This window comes from Anser anser, assembly GCF_964211835.1.
Source record: "Anser anser genome assembly, chromosome: 7".
NCBI classification, from domain to species: domain Eukaryota; kingdom Metazoa; phylum Chordata; class Aves; order Anseriformes; family Anatidae; genus Anser; species Anser anser.
The window spans coordinates 38,385,451-38,401,245 of record NC_139727.1 but is presented as its reverse complement, the minus strand read 5'-3'; the positions used below and the strand labels follow the sequence as shown (position 1 = coordinate 38,401,245).

The window sequence follows — 15,795 nt, the reverse complement described above, 5'->3', positions numbered from 1 at the left end:
AATATCTAAAAGAACCCTTAAATGAGCATTTGCTGCCTTTACAATGGCTTTTTATTGACTGAGTTTGTGCCTCAAAATGCAGACTAATATACGAAACCCCTATTCCAATTTTAATTTTCTTACTATTCCTTCACCTGCTTAATCTACTTTTACCATCTTGTCTTTTCTAACACTATACAACTTTAGGAGTCAACTTTTTTTTTTTTTTTTTAATGTAACACTGATAGCAAAATTGGGAAGTAATTTGTGCTTATAAATCTCGAGGCAACTAACTCTAGTGCATAAAAATGCAAATTACTGATGCTATCAGGGAATTGAAATTGACTGCCATATAACCATATATTTTGTAACTTATGGCACAAACTACTTTGTTGATTTCTGGAAATTAGTTTTCCTTGATTTCCTAGTAATTACTATATGTCTGAATGACGACTCTAATTCCCCTGTATTTTCAGTCACTGATAACTCTTTCCTATCAGTGACTCTCATTCTTCATCAGATGTTACTTTTCATTTCCTTAAATATCTTAAGTATTTTCTATTCAGATGCTTCAGCTTTTGCAAGGCCTCACCTCTTACTCCATTGCACCTTGTATGTCTGATAATAAATGTTCTCTCTAGGCAGAAACCCATGTGAACTCTAATATTAAATTAAACAGGTTAAAACTGAAGAGTTTTGACTGAAATTTATAGAATCCTGAGAGAATTTCTCTGAAAATGAATAGAAACTGTTTTAAGATTAAATCATAACAACAACAGATTTACACTCTGGAGAAGTTCTGCAAAAGCAGAAAAAATGTAAAGGGAATTAATAAAGTATTTTCCCCTTCCTACATTATTAACTGAAAAGAGTTAAAAACAACAGGTGTTTGCTTGCTTCTCATTTCACTTTTTTCTTTAATTCATTATACCCAGTTAATTACAGAGCAGAGTGATGACAATAAACAAACAGTTTGTTGCCAATTAAGAAAAAAAACAAAGTCAAGACTGCTGCAGGAAGGCCAGGAACCTGGAGGTTGGTGTTATGGCTAAAGGTGACCTACCAAATCCTTACTGGCTGTCTTTGCTTTTAATCTTCACGATGCAGAAGAAAGCAAGAAATGATTTCTAGTCATCTATTAACAAACATACAACTGTAAACACACAGCCTGCTTGTGTACATTTTTTTTTTAACTTAGAGATTTTGGGGCAATTATATGCAAACTGGCAGCAGCCCACAGAGATCTGAAAAAATTGACAGTGCAGTCATCAGTTTTCCAGTGCATGCTTGGCTGGGGAAGGGGCAAGTCCTGCTGTAATACAATTTTTGCCATAAACTTCAGAGGGACTGGGGTTTGTTATCCGCAACACAGAGGGAAAATATCAAAGAGCTCTTAAACTGGAGTAGGGGGAAAGCAGTCAATAATAGTACAGGGGCCAAGATATACAGAAAAAGATTCTGTCTTCCACAGCTTCAGATGCAGAAAAGCAAGATAAAATAGTGGAAAAAAGTAAAGGAGAAATTCAGCAGGATACTTGATGAAAAACAGAACCTTTGTCAAGCACCTTTGCTATTTATTCCCATGCAGCTGAGAGGTTCAGAAGAGCTACTGCAAATACCATCTTTTTGTCTCTCGAGAAGTAACCGATGAGATGTAATGATAACTGATGAAAAGGGGATATTGTGTCTGTGCATATAAGCCATTTTCTGCATCTTCAAATCTTGTGGGTTGTTGTTTTCGTTCACCCCCTTCCGTCTGAGGAATGCACACCTATGACTTGCAGAGGTACTCTCATCCTCACAGAATAAGCTTAATAAGCCACTGAACAAAACTGATTAAATTGTGTCCATACTCCAGCAGTCTTCAGAAAAAAGAGCACTTCAGCCTGAAAGCTCGGTGTTCAATGTATGCAGAAGCAAAACTCCCCGCTGAACACTCCTGGCAGACCTCCACTTGCCTTCCTCTGACTTCGAAGATATGAAAACCATCACTTTGGTCCTTGTTCTCCTGCTGTCACTGTTCAGACTTGCACCTTAAATATTCAGCTCTAGCTCATGATCTCCCTCATGTTTGCCTCTGTTTGAGTCCATCTCATACACGTGCTCCCTTCTCACCCTATGCGGCCCAAATTCACCCATTTATTTGCTACATTTTTCTCTTTTTCTCCCCCAAGTAGTCTCTCAGCCTACCTAATTATTTTCCTATACTCACTCATCATTTTTTCTGCCTCGCTGCTCTCGCTTCTCATACAGGTTATAAGGAAGTTATAACCTACAGTAAGGCAAAATTGAACATTTCATTTCGTGTGAACAGTGAGAAAGTACAGCCATTTGCTAGGGAGACATTTTCTTTTACTATGTTCCCATTATTCTTCTGGCATCGTGAGAAATTCCGTAAAGAGAAAAAAAAAATAAAAGCAAATACTCCATATACCTGCAGGATTGGTAAGACATGTACAACTCCTGTAAATGCTTGTCTTCTCCCCTGACCCTGGTTTCATGGTTATCCTTCTTAGAGCTGTTGTTACTTGACCACCAACCACTAAAGAGTATACACACAAAAGAAATACGTATTCTTTGAGTAATTTCTGTTATTTTTAATACTGTAGTCAGCATTGTCTTGACTTTTAACAAAAGCTGTTCTTATAGAATAAGGATCAATGGTTATTTTCAGCCTTACAGTTGTTACCCCTTATTTTCCTCCTTAAATTTCCTCCTGAATGTTCTCAGCCTTCAGTTTATCTCATTTACTACTACTGCTTCTTACTCATCGTCAAATAATGGAAGCTGACTTCTATCATTTTCACATAGAAAACATACAACAGAAGTATTGCAATGAGAATTCAGACATTCATTTACATGCAGCCATTCTCAGGAATTTGAAGTATTTTTCCTTTTTGTTAGCTCCTGAAAGCCTGATGCAGGCTTTGGAAGATCTCGATTACCTAGCGGCACTGGATAACGACGGAAACCTTTCCGAATTTGGAATCATTATGTCAGAATTTCCCCTGGATCCACAACTGTCAAAGTCGATTCTGGCTTCCTGTGAATTCGAGTGTGTTGATGAAATGCTCACCATTGCAGCCATGGTAACAGGTACTCCTAATTCGGGTCTTACTGCATGGCTGGGGCCACCTGCCAAAAACACGTCGACTTTTTCAAAGTCTGTTCACGGGGGCAATCCAAAGGCAAACTTGTATTGTTCACATCCTGCTTTTTCAAGTAAATGAGTGTCTTTGGCTGCTTAAGTCCTGATTTTGAGCATGCAACGAAAGACAAGTACCAAATTTGTAAGTAGCACTCCAATTCTGTGTTTCAGATGCCCCGTTAGCTTCCAGCCTTTTGTCAGAGCATGCACAGAACATTCCTTCCAAATGCACCTTCTTATCTCATTACGTTCATGCACATTCGTTACAGAGTGGAGAAGTAAATTAGGGGAAATTTCTAATTATAGACAATATTGAACTGTTGACCTACAAATATTTACTTTGTGATCTTGTGTCTCCACTTCCAATATAATAATTTATGAATTGAACATAACTTAAAGTGCTCGTCCCATCCTGTCCTGGTGGATCACTCTGCTCCTACGTAGCATTGTGGCACAAACCAGCTGGCCCCGAGCACTGTGCTTGTGAAGTCTGTAGCCAGAACATTTAGATTATAGGAGGTCGTTAACAGGAGGACTTTTTTCATGGATGTGACACAAACTTAGCCCTTTTGCAAGAGCCGCTGTTGAAATCTTAATAGACTCAGTTCTTCAGCAGCAACCCAACATTGAAGATTACAGGAAACTGAGAAAAATAAAAACAAAGCAGAAATACAGGCGGAGTTATTGACTAGAGTGCCTGGTTTGTGCATGTATCTAAGCATCTTAATAACTATCAGCTTGATTTTATTTTTGTTTTTTTCCTAAGCTCCTAATTGCTTCTTACACACGCCTCCTGAAACAGAAGAGATTGCTCTTACTTGCTGGAGAAAATTCTCACACCCTGCAGGAGATCACTTCACTCTTATCAATGTCTTCAATGCCTTCAGGGAAGCGGCTGCAAACTCCACAAGCCAATGTAAGTGTACCCATGTCAGACCAAATAAAGCCTTTTTTTTTTTTTAAAGTAACAGTCATTGTTGGTATTAGGTTCATAAACCCTTTTTGAATTTTTTCTAGAATTGCTAATTTGCAGGGAGAGGAGAAACCTAAGATGGCAGCCTTTGCTAACAAACTTTTGTCTATTAACTAATTAGAAGTGACCTAGGACAGCACAACTCACCCAACAATAGCGCTCACCCAACATTAGCACTTTTACAATCGTCATTTGAAGTGACATCGTAGAAAAACAGAAAGATGCTTCCTGCTATAAGAGCACAAAACCCAGGTTTCAGAAGTGAAATGACACGAACCCAGCTGAGGAGGGACTTGATTTCCCAGCAGCCCAGCAATTGCTAAGGTGGTTGTCAGAGTAAAAGGAAGGTTTAAGGGAAGAAATTGGAAGTTGTAACTTTCACGACATTTACGGGAAGCCAAATGAAAGCCAGGGAACCATACAGCAGACAAAAGGACTTTCAGGGACTCTTCAGGTGAAAGAAGCTTCTCTGCTGACAGGAGACATGCCAGAACAGCAGTTCCACTTTCTAATACAGGACAGCAGGATGTCCTAACGCAGGATTGTTTCACGTTCGGTAATGTTGAATGTCGGAAATGTCCAAGAGAAACTGTCCTTTAACAGCGCACGATATCACCAGCTCCACAAACATGATTTCACTTCTGGGTCCCAGCCTGAATCCGGAAAGTCAGGAAATACAGTTGCCAGTCATTCTATTTGAAGCTATTACCTTTTACGTACCAAGTAAGGGACGTCTAATATTTTGATTAAAAAATAGCTAAAATTTGATAAAATTACGTGAAGATATCAAGTATTGCCCACTCGCTTTACAGACAAGATCAGTGAGCCTAAGCTGTCCATATGGCTCTTGATAGCAGAATTTCGGACAGCTCTGACACAGCTACTTGCTCTAAATTGTGTTTAATCTATTGTACCAGTCAGAGCATTTTACAGAGCAGTATCTCTGCAAATAGTACCTATCAGTAAGACTGTGCTTTAAGCCAAAATACTGTTTTTCCCTCCACAGACTACAGTAATGAAAAATGGTGTCGTGATTATTTTCTAAGCTGTTCTGCACTGAGGATGGCAGAAATTATCAGAGCCGAACTAGTAGAGATTATGAAGCGTATTGAACTTCCCATTTCAGAACCGGACTTTGGATCACAAGAAAATATACTAAACATTAAGAAAGCTCTCTTATCTGGTTACTTTATGCATGTAAGGAAAAATACCGTGGTTTTATCTTACTGTGTTGTTAACTTACGTAGAATTCTTTCAGAGAACTTCAGTTAGGTAATGAAATCTTTTGATCATCAGAAAGGGTAAAAGCCCCTTTTCCTACACCGTATCAGACAAACACTTTAGCTGATTCCAATCTTCTCTCTGGTGTTCAGCTATCACAGCATGAAGTCCACATACTTCGCTGCAAGAAGAACGCTGTCAACATGCCTTTCACTCAAAAGAATTTTTTCACCTCAAAAAGCTCTAACTTGTAATGTTTTCTCAGATATTATTTCCTTTTTGAAGATTTTTTTTGTGGAAATACACTGAAATACACTTGTCGAATGTTTAGGTATACGTAATAAACAGCTTTCTTCATCTCAAGCAAATGAGGTAACTCTAATTGTGCACATAAATAAGAAAGATTAATGCTTTATTTCCACTTGACAGCATGCTTTCCTGTACATCACTGTGCTCTACCCAAAAATACAAGAATGACTCCTCCAGATAAGTTATTACTTCAAGTGCCCCACACACATTGTTTTTTAAAGTCTTCCAATTTTTAAGAATACATCTGTTTGTGCATAGACCCTTCAAAGCCCGCCACCCAGTTCATACATTTACTGTATAAGCCTGTCCGTATTTGTTGCAGATGGTTTCCTTTCAAATCAACATTCTCCTTAACAGTAAACCCCATTTCACAGTATTCAGTCCCTAGCTTTCCCCCAGAAATTTGGGAATAGGTTTATGTTCTCCCCATGCAAATATCTGGAAACAAGTTTAATGTCTGGATTGAATATAATAGGGAAACACTGATCTATGCGTCTTGTACATTCAATTAAGTAATGGATAACTCTTTGCTTTTTTAGATTGCTCGTGACGTAGATGGCTCAGGTAACTACTTAATGTTAGCACACAGGCAAGTAGCCCAGCTTCATCCTTTCTCATCATATTACAACACCAGAAGAATTCCTGAGTGGGTTTTGTTCCACGAGTTCAGTATATCAGAAGACAATTTCATCAGAGTCGTCTCTGAGATATCCCCTGATCTGTAAGTTAACAATTGTGACACCACTTCTTCACTTGGGTCTCTACCACAAAAAAACAAAACTTAAGTCATAAACAGGGTCAGGATGTACGTGTATATTGAGAGCAATGCTTGCAGAACAAATCAACTAGTGTCTTTTCCTTTTTTGTTTTCATAAAAGTAGCTATCTTCTAGTTCAGCTGAGAAATCCTTTGTCTCATAACTGATTCAGGCACTGAGTGAGCCTCAGTGTCTGCCACTGTAACTGTTATCAATTCATCCACTGAAAAAACACCTTACAAGATGCAAAAGCTCTTACAAGGTAATATATATGGAAAAAAAAATCAAGGAAAAGTTGACACTGTGTACTTATAGATTAATCTAGCAGGAAAATTATTTGTTTCCTGAAAAGCTATTTTCCAGCAAATCTTTTTCTTGACATGTTTTATGTACCCAGCCAACTAAATCATTCCATACCAACTGTTTATGAATTCAAGAAAAGACTACAGCCTCTTCTCTGCAAAACGCTCTTTGTACTGGAGAATAAGCATTTCACTGTCCTCTCTTTTATTTCCAGTGGTTGTAAGAAAGTCTTCTCCTACTCTTATTGAACAAAAAGTATGTTCAAAATCCTGAGAAATTACTATTTAATGCAATCTGCAGTACTGAGAACTGAACCACAATGAACCAAAATCACCTGATGCATAGGCAGAGGATATTAAGTCCAGCAAGCCTACTGAAAGCACAAATCACTACTACATCTTGCAGACAGCTTTGTTTTTGAGTTTAAATACCAGTTTTGTAGCTGTATGCATCAGCGTATTGATAGTCTCTTGTATAAGTCTGAAAATAGCTATCCAAACACTTCAAAATTCATTAAATAATACTAGTTTTGTCTTATTTCTTCAACAGGTTCGTGAAGCTGACACCTCAGTACTATTTTAGCAATCTTCCTCCTAGTGAAAGTAAGGATATTCTGCAGGAAGCGATCAATCACTTGTCACCTGTTTCAGCCATGAAGGAGGAACAGAAAACGAACAATGACAACAAAGAAAATGAAAAATATCACCAAGCTCCCACGGAACAAAGATGCATTATTCAATGATTTTAGACTATCATATATTAGATCAATATAAATAAAACAGTATATGTACTATACATCTCCATCTTAACTCATGTAGTTATTTTGAACTTCTAGCATAAATGTATTTACCAGAAGAAAACATACAGAAGCACTTTTGTTAACAAAAGGAGTTGCACACATTGTTTTGTTCCATCGTAATATATGACTTAGATCTGGTTAAAAACATTTTGAGAAGTTCTTCAGGGTTTTTTTTGTAACACTGGACTTTTATTGACTGCTTAATGATGATACCAAAGTATAGTAAGATACAATATTGCGAAATATTAATTTGATGGGTATTTTTAGTTGTACCAACTACTTGTCTTTTAAGTGTACAGAGGAAGCATTTCAGTAGTACAAAACCGTTAACTCCATAGTAATCTTCTGAAAAATATAAAGTTTTGCATGTCTGATTTATAAAAAAAAACTTTATAGGAAAGTTCATGGAGAGAGATAGTCTTTGAGTTTATCCATAATTGCACTAATTCCATCAGCTGGAACTACCATAACAGTCCGCAAAGGTTTCATCGGTACATCATCAAAGGACCATCTGCCGCCCAAACAGGTGTCACTTTCCTCTTGCACAGAATAGTTGAACTTCAGAAGAGCTTTCTAAGCAACAGAAATAAATGCATTAGGATTAAGTGTTTTGATTAGCCTGAAGATAATACATCACCTAAACAAAGTAAAATTAATGATCCTATCATGCACATGCTTGTTAAGAAGAAAAAGTTATTTTCTTCCCTGTTGAAAGTCCACCAACACAACCTACAACAGAATCCACTATTAAGTGCATTAAACTATTTGCTTTTCACCTTATTTTACAACTCATATTAAACTCTAAAATGACTGCCATCATTACATTTTGGTAGCATCAGAATAAAAAACAAAAAGGAAAAACTAATACCCCTTCATTTGCTTACTGTGACTCATTTTACATGGTTTTAAAACAGCATCTCCTTTCATATTATTGCATCAAGAAATGTGGACCCTTAGAAGCCATTGTGCCTAATATTAGATGCAATAGACATGGTCAACAATATTATTGGTTAATAATACTAGACCTTCAACCCTGGAACAAGAGCAAACCACTAGCTGTGTAATCTTGAGAATTAGCAGATCCGCCAAAACCCAGAGGAGAGGAACAGTAAGAGACTGCAGGCAGAATGGAGCCCACATGAAAGGGGATTGTTTGGGGCAGGCAACATGTGGAAGGCCTGATGGATAGGAAAAAATTTACTTAACCAGCATTTCTAGTAGTCACATGAGCCAGTTTATGAAGTATAAACTGAACTCCTAAGGAGAAAAACTAATCTAACATCTACCCTTGCAGGGAAAGTTAAGTTCCAGTCTCCCTGTAGTTTGGCTATTTACTAACTGTACCTCAAGGCTGTAAATTGAATTTGGGAAGACTGGAAGAACCATCAAATTAATTGAGTGGCTTTGCTAAAGAACAAACGATTTGAGCAATTGTTTTAATCTAAACTTTTAATCAACTCCAAGTCTGTTTGTAATACAGTTTTTCTTCTGCTCCCTCAATAACATTTTAAGGACCAGAATAAAGCACAGCCAAGGAACTGACAAGTGCAAGAAGGCATCTCTCTGTTTTATTCAGCTCTAAGTATCTGCCTCACTGCATTTAATACCATTTTATGGAAATCTAATTAACGTTGTGTGACTGGGGAGGATATACACTCCAACACTAATTTATTCAGCACATATATATTCTTAAGTTCAGAGACTAATCTTGAAGGATTAGGAAGGAATTCTAGTATTACAAGGATTCTAGTATCCTTCAGAATGTGTTAAATTATTTTGTTAAAAATGCTAGAAAGACTTACAAAGAAAAGTAAGTTCAGTTTGAGTCTACCCACTTGAGTTGAAAATTATTACAATTTAGATAAAAATGTACAATTAGTCTTTAAAACGCTTCTCTAAATAACTTAAAAACAAACACAAAATAGGTCTTTGAGAATGTAACACCTGGTAGACGCATGGGCATCACAGGCTTCTCCCCTTCATTTTTTTAATAGCATGTTTACACAGAGTTCATTTTCGGTTGGTAAAGCTGCTGTGACAAACACAAAAAGAAAACCCTAAACTTGTTGCTGCACAGAGGCTACAGCAGTACTCCCTATAATTATCCAAGAATGTGCCCGGTTACATTTTTCTTCTTCCCAAGGAATATAATCATAGCCATATCATAGCCTCTGCAGAGAGGAACGTCATGAATGATTACACAAGGAACTTGTGCCATTAACCATGATGCATGTGCAAGGACTTTATCCTGTAGGCACTGCCAGAAATGAAGAAACAATGGGCTCTTCACAAAACAATAACATTATAGAATAACATTTTTAAAGCTTCGGAAAAAGAAAAAAAAAAAAAACACTGAAAGTTTCTATGCGTTTCAAATTACGTTTTTAATTTAATTTCCTGCATCCTTGCCTTTCTTGATTTCGCTTGTGACCAGAATTGTGTAGGCAGGCTGCCTTGGGAAATTAGAAGTAATATTTTCATCTCAGTATTTTTACACTTAATATTAATATACTTGTTCTGAGTATAATAGAAAAGGGAAGTGATGTCTACTTGTTTTCATCTTCAAAGGCCATATTCTGAGGAGTCTTTGAAAATAACAAGCATCCAAAAGGAAATCGACACATCAGCTTTGCACACAATACCAACAACACAACTGCAGAGCTTTGCATCTGTTAAGTTTCTTGGGAAGAATTCTCAGAGAAATAAATTTAATTGCATTACTATATCTAAACAAAGCCTCAACAGCTGTTTCTCTGACACTGGTCTAACTACATTAGAAGAAAAGGAAATGAGATCTGTGTTTTTAAGTGTTACCATGTACTGAAGGTTCTGATTGAAAGTCCAACAACAGAATACTCTGCGTTTTTTTTTTTGGAAACTTTATTCTTTTAAGTGTTTAAAGCTGTGACACATGATTAAGTTAGAGCACCCTGCAAGCTAATACCTGTTGTTCGAGCTGCTGCTCTCAAACACCACTTGTTATGTAGATCACGTTAGCTTAAATCCCTCTGACAAAGCTAACCTGCTCAACCAGCAATTCACAAGCTCACAGCCAGTCTTCTCCAGTCAGCAGTTTAGCAAGTCTTCTGCATTTGCTATTATTCAGATTAAAGACAAGAACTCCACCAATCCCCAAACTAAAAATGAGTAACAAATTGTTGCAAGGAACACTCAGAAGTCCTGGGACACGCTGTTAAATTCAATGCCCAGATTCATTACCATTTATTCATTCATCCTCAAAACGTGGACATTTCATTCACAAGTCTGACAATTATTACGTTCAATTAAGGCTCTTCAACATCGCTACATAAGTAAAGAGATGGAGTTAATTCTCTGAGGCCAAGACACACAGAAAATAACACTTGATATTTCCCTTGAAGCCTCTGCCTATTGCAGGTATCCTTCACATTTTTTTCATCAACCTCATAGCTCTGGTATCAGGTAGTAATGCTGCCACAGGCAGTACCTAGGCAACAGCATTCTTACCATCATGCTAATTGTGGCCTGATACAAATCACATTAGTAAATTCATGCCAGTGCAGAGGGTTAATCAATAGTTTGGACTTATGGGTGCTTGTCAACTGCCAGCTGAACGTGAGCCAGCAGCGTGCCCACGTAGCCAAGAAGGCCAACAGCAACCTGGCCTGCATCGAAAATACAGTGCCCAGGACTGAGGGAGTGCTTGTCCCGCTGTACTCAGCACTGGTGAGACTGCTCCTCAAGCAATTTGTTCAGTTTTGGGCCCCTCACTACAAGAAGAATAGTATGAGTTACTGGAACATGTTCAGAGGAGAGCAATGAAACTGGTGAAGGGACTAGAAAACAAAAGACATGAAGAGTTGCTGAGGGAACTGGGGTTGTTTATTATGGAGAAATATGTAACCGTATCTTTGTAAAAATATCCCTCGAATTTATGGTGGTACACCTTTTTGTAGATGTTGTAAAGAAAAAATAAACATTTTGAACTAATCGAATCGAGTATGTTACCTCATAAAAGAATTCTTCCTCTGCGTTTGCAAACATTAATTCCTCCTTTTGCTGATTTCTCTTCCCTTCTCTCTTCTTAGAATTGCTCTTTGCAGCTTCTGTAAAGGTCTTGCTGATAAGAATGTAATAGTGGCACTTTCCACATGGTTTGTTTGTTCTCTGTGCTTCCGTCAACTCTTTCCTAAAGATAAATTAATGTTTAGAGGTGCAAGTTAAAAATAAATGTTTACACACACAATTTAAACCTTCAGCAGTGTAAAAGTAAAACTTATGATGTATTAGAATAGAAAGTATATTTGTACTGCATCCTATTCTTTTACTGGTGCCTCAGAAAAAAAAAATGTATATGCATTCCTAGTACTTAACACACTATTTGCACTTTAAATCAATAAAAATAAGGATGTCTTTTCACCTCCCTCTGCCAACATATCTTTTTTCCAGAATATTGTTCACGGCAAAGAAAGTATTTAAAAGGATTTGAAGTGCAGCTCTCCTTGAAATACATCACTTTATCACTTCCATGAGGAGCTCTAACAGCCAGAAGATACTCTTGCCCACCCTTGTGTTACACATTATCACTGCAATGCTCTAAAACCATTAAGACAGAGAGACGGATCTGAATTTGAGTTGTGACAAGTGCAGTCCTAGCAGTAAACCTCAAGATCAAGCCCTCGAGTACCTCGTTTTTTAATTTAAAAACCTTACTGACTAACCCTATCTACATGTTTTCTTTCATATAAAAGTAGTAATTCCTTGAAGGGCTATGTTACTGTTTGAACGAGCCTAACAGCAGCCAACTAATCTGACTTCTAATCTCACCTCACAGAGAGGGGAAAAAACCAAACAACAAAAACAACACATCTTCGTTCAATTACTAGAGTTCCTTAACCAACATGATTTCCTGGTTCTCAATGTGGCATTAAAACAATATGCCATCGTATCACAGCTGATTTATTTACTTACTGTCACCCAATCTATGGTGTAAATACAAGAATTCAGAAAAGATCAACCATCACCTAACCTGCTTCACTCATTTATGCGAAACTAATCAAAATACTGCATATGGTTTTCATGGGCCAGAACTTATCCACCTTCTAAGACTGTCCCTCAATCCAAAACTTCCGTTCCAGAGCCAGATGTTAACACATGATCAGAAATATCCAAGTTGCTCAATATGAGCAAAGTTACAATTTTAAAATTTTCCTAGATCAACATGAAAATAATCTGCAGTACAAAGACAAACTATAATACACACATAGCTATTTCTTTAGAGGAAATCTCTTAAAAATATGTGCTGCGATACCATCTTAAATGTATTGTTTGAAAAGCCTGAGGATATAAAAAGTATTTAAAAAAACACAGAGGAGAGGAAATTTCATCTCATATGAGATGAAAATCGTTTTTTTTTCAGTTCATGTCTTACTTATACCTATAGTATCAGTTCTCTTAACACAGTTCTATATAAATAAGATTTCTGAAGAGATATGAAGGAAAAGTACTGTTCAACATCACATCAAGAAAAAAAAAACAACTTACTGAAGCTGCTGGTGCATGGGCAAAGCAATCTGTGGTGGTACATTAATGAATCTTTCACTTAGTAGGAAACCCACAGGCTTAGTATCATCTTTTAGGAGCTTATCCAGTTGTTCAACTACATGCTGTTCACAATTTTTCTCACACCGGCTTAAAATCAGCTCCTTGATTTGTTCAGCACATTGTGTACCCTAGAATCAAAGCGTACATTTCCTTTACATTCACACATCTTGAAAATGAACCTCAAGAGAATATTCAAGAGGTCTATCAACGATTTCCTAAGTGGTCCCTAAAGCACTGTACAATGTCTCTGAAATTATTTACCAACCCTGAAGCTGAGGGTAAGCAACAGTTCTTAACTGATAGGAATGCAACTAGGAGCTACAACACCAGTACCTTCAGCAGAAAAAACTGAAATCTGCAAAAGATGAAAGTGAAGAAATACGAGAGGATGACAGTCCAGTTGCCCTGGAACTACTTGTTACACCTAATTTTAATTCTCTATTCCAATCTTAGCTTTATGTTTGACCTTCAGCAAGTTATGCAGGACTAGAAAGAAAAGAAATTCAGAATACTGAACCAACTGTCTAGGCTTGCTATACAAGGCAGAAAAGCAGAAGAAAGCCTCACTTAGGACAGCCTAGAAGTTAATCATGAATACCAACCTTCCTTTCAGTTAAGTTTAAGAAGCTTATAAAACCAAAGACTTCATCATCGTCGTCATCTTCATCACTGCTGTCTTCCTGGACCTCTGCTTGCTATTTAATAAAGAAAAAGCAACAATTCATTTTGACATTCTATTTCCACTCCCAGCAGCAAAAAATGTTCATCTTTCTAGAAGATGCTCTGCAGATGACAACCATCTAGGTAATCTGTACCAACACACAACCTACAAATTCTGGTTATGGTTATGGAAGTGCCACATCATGGAATGGCTCTGTGTATTTAGAGCCAGCTATAGAGAGCAAGGTCATGCATCTTCTACAGCAGGATCTTTTGAAAGGCACTAAAATTTGATAGCTCATATTTAATATGCAGCTTACTGGCATAAGGGATAACACTACCTTAAGCAAAACATTTTTTTTTTCTTTCTAATGCAGAGGAATAAACCTACAAAGCCTTAAAAAAAGAACATAGAATAGAGCTTTAATAAGAAGGGTAAGAAAAAGCTCAACAACACTCCATAGTAAGAAACTTGGCCAAGCAATAGGGGATCGTGCAGTTGTAACATAAGGATTATGTTAACCTTGGGCAGAAAAACTGGTGGCACGAGAAAACACGAGAAAGTATAGCAATGACACAATGCAACCAGGTACCATGGCATTAACTGTGCCCTGCAGCCACAGCCTGTCTGGGTTTGAAAGGAACAGCACCATGAGATCCTGAGCGCTATACAGAACGGTACTGAACAGCTTCCTTGGCCAGCAGTAACTCAGGAGTCTCTGCAGAGTGCTCCAATGCCACAGGAAAAGGAATTCAGGGCTTGCTTCAGGGTCCTTTCCTACACCCAAAGAATTCTGCAGACTACTGAGGAAACCACAAGAAGAAATTGCATGGGAGTATTTTTGGTGTATACTTCTCTATATCCTGAGAATGCACGGAAATTATAAGGTCCTATTTCTTACTGAGATGTAACAGAGATACTTCAGCGTTATGACTCTACCACACCAAAACTCATTAAGAAAACTGAAGAGACTTCTGTATGTGAAAAGAAAGCAATCGAAAGAGTAAATCAAATTCCTCATTTGGCTGAAACTAGACATGGAAAATCTCACCTCCCGTAGAACAATTATTCTCAAAGCAAGAAAGCAAGCAAATTACAAACAACATTAAAGACAGGAGACGCTTCTGGAGATGTGTTATTTCATTTTAAAGTAAAAGGTATTGTGCCTAATTTACATAAGTGATTTCTATCTTACCTTGATAATACTTCCAATATGATTCTGTTGTATTAATATATCCGTTAATTCAGCAGTGTTAACAGGAGCTTTTAGAAACAACTGGAAAATAAGAAACAAGTATTAAGATGTTTTAGACCTCATATTATATCGCGGGCCACTCAGTAGAAAATAAAATTAGAAATTTCTCTAAGTTGTTATGCAATGGTGTGTACCTTCTTTAACTTCCATTTAGTGGGGTTTGTTTATTCCTACAATGTGATACCATAAAGACCAAAAAGCAGCTTCTTAAAGTGCTTGCTCCTTGACTCTTCACAAGCTGGCATTTTGTGTGTTGAGTTTGGTACGATCTGAACAGTTGCTGAGCTTAAATTTACAAGAACAAAAAGAGCCAACAGAAGACTGGAAGCTGCCACACTGAACACACACATTTAGAGCTGTAATTTATAAAAAGCTCTCCAAAAAGATGATTAACACTGAATGAGGTTTTCCAGGCAGCAACTAACACAATGAAGAAGGAAGGATTATACACACTGTGGCCTACGGTTCATTGGGTAAAGTTCTTGAAACTGTGGTTTAGTAGACACATTTATTAAAATGTGGGTGTATTTAATCTTCGTGAGCTGAACCACAGTAAAACTATGATCCCATACAAATAACATGAATCAACGACTCTGTGTGACTCTACTATTTAACAGAAATAACGTCCAAGCTAACAAGAAACCAAAGTACCTGTTGAAGTAACTTCTTTATCCCACTGTAGTCATTGTCTGATATTGAATGTGCTTCAAATTCAATATTCACTTCCTACAAAGAAGCAAAATGCAGAAAATCAAACATACTTTGCTGGAAACCATATGAAAACAAAGCTAGACTATAAGAAACTTG

The 15,795-nt window shown here is 37.3% G+C and overlaps 2 protein-coding genes and 1 long non-coding RNA gene across 4 annotated transcripts in view; 1 reads left to right on the top strand and 2 right to left on the bottom strand.

Annotated features, from left to right (window-relative positions):
• Positions 1-2,887, bottom strand: part of LOC310902686 — a 4,452-nt gene extending 1,565 nt beyond the window's left edge. Inside the window, exon 1 of the long non-coding RNA XR_014586898.1 lies at positions 572-2,887. This is a non-coding gene — a long non-coding RNA (uncharacterized lncRNA). The remainder of the gene's footprint in view (positions 1-571) is intronic.
• DHX32 (DEAH-box helicase 32 (putative)) overlaps positions 1-7,997 on the top strand; it is a 24,802-nt gene extending 16,805 nt beyond the window's left edge. Inside the window, exons 7-11 of the mRNA XM_083844604.1 lie at positions 2,884-3,075; positions 3,894-4,043; positions 5,107-5,297; positions 6,170-6,351; positions 7,240-7,997. Coding sequence (XP_083700730.1) covers positions 2,884-3,075; positions 3,894-4,043; positions 5,107-5,297; positions 6,170-6,351; positions 7,240-7,432 — 908 coding nt within the window. The 3' untranslated portion in view covers positions 7,433-7,997. The remainder of the gene's footprint in view (positions 1-2,883; positions 3,076-3,893; positions 4,044-5,106; positions 5,298-6,169; positions 6,352-7,239) is intronic.
• BCCIP (BRCA2 and CDKN1A interacting protein) overlaps positions 7,657-15,795 on the bottom strand; it is a 10,889-nt gene continuing 2,750 nt past the window's right edge. For both annotated transcript variants that reach the window (XM_083844598.1, XM_083844599.1), the window contains 6 exons: positions 15,640-15,714; positions 14,929-15,009; positions 13,675-13,767; positions 13,013-13,200; positions 11,477-11,657; positions 7,657-8,062 (listed from right to left, as the gene is read on the bottom strand). In XM_083844598.1, the coding sequence (XP_083700724.1) occupies positions 7,892-8,062; positions 11,477-11,657; positions 13,013-13,200; positions 13,675-13,767; positions 14,929-15,009; positions 15,640-15,714 (789 nt within the window). In that variant the 3' untranslated portion in view covers positions 7,657-7,891. The remainder of the gene's footprint in view (positions 8,063-11,476; positions 11,658-13,012; positions 13,201-13,674; positions 13,768-14,928; positions 15,010-15,639; positions 15,715-15,795) is intronic.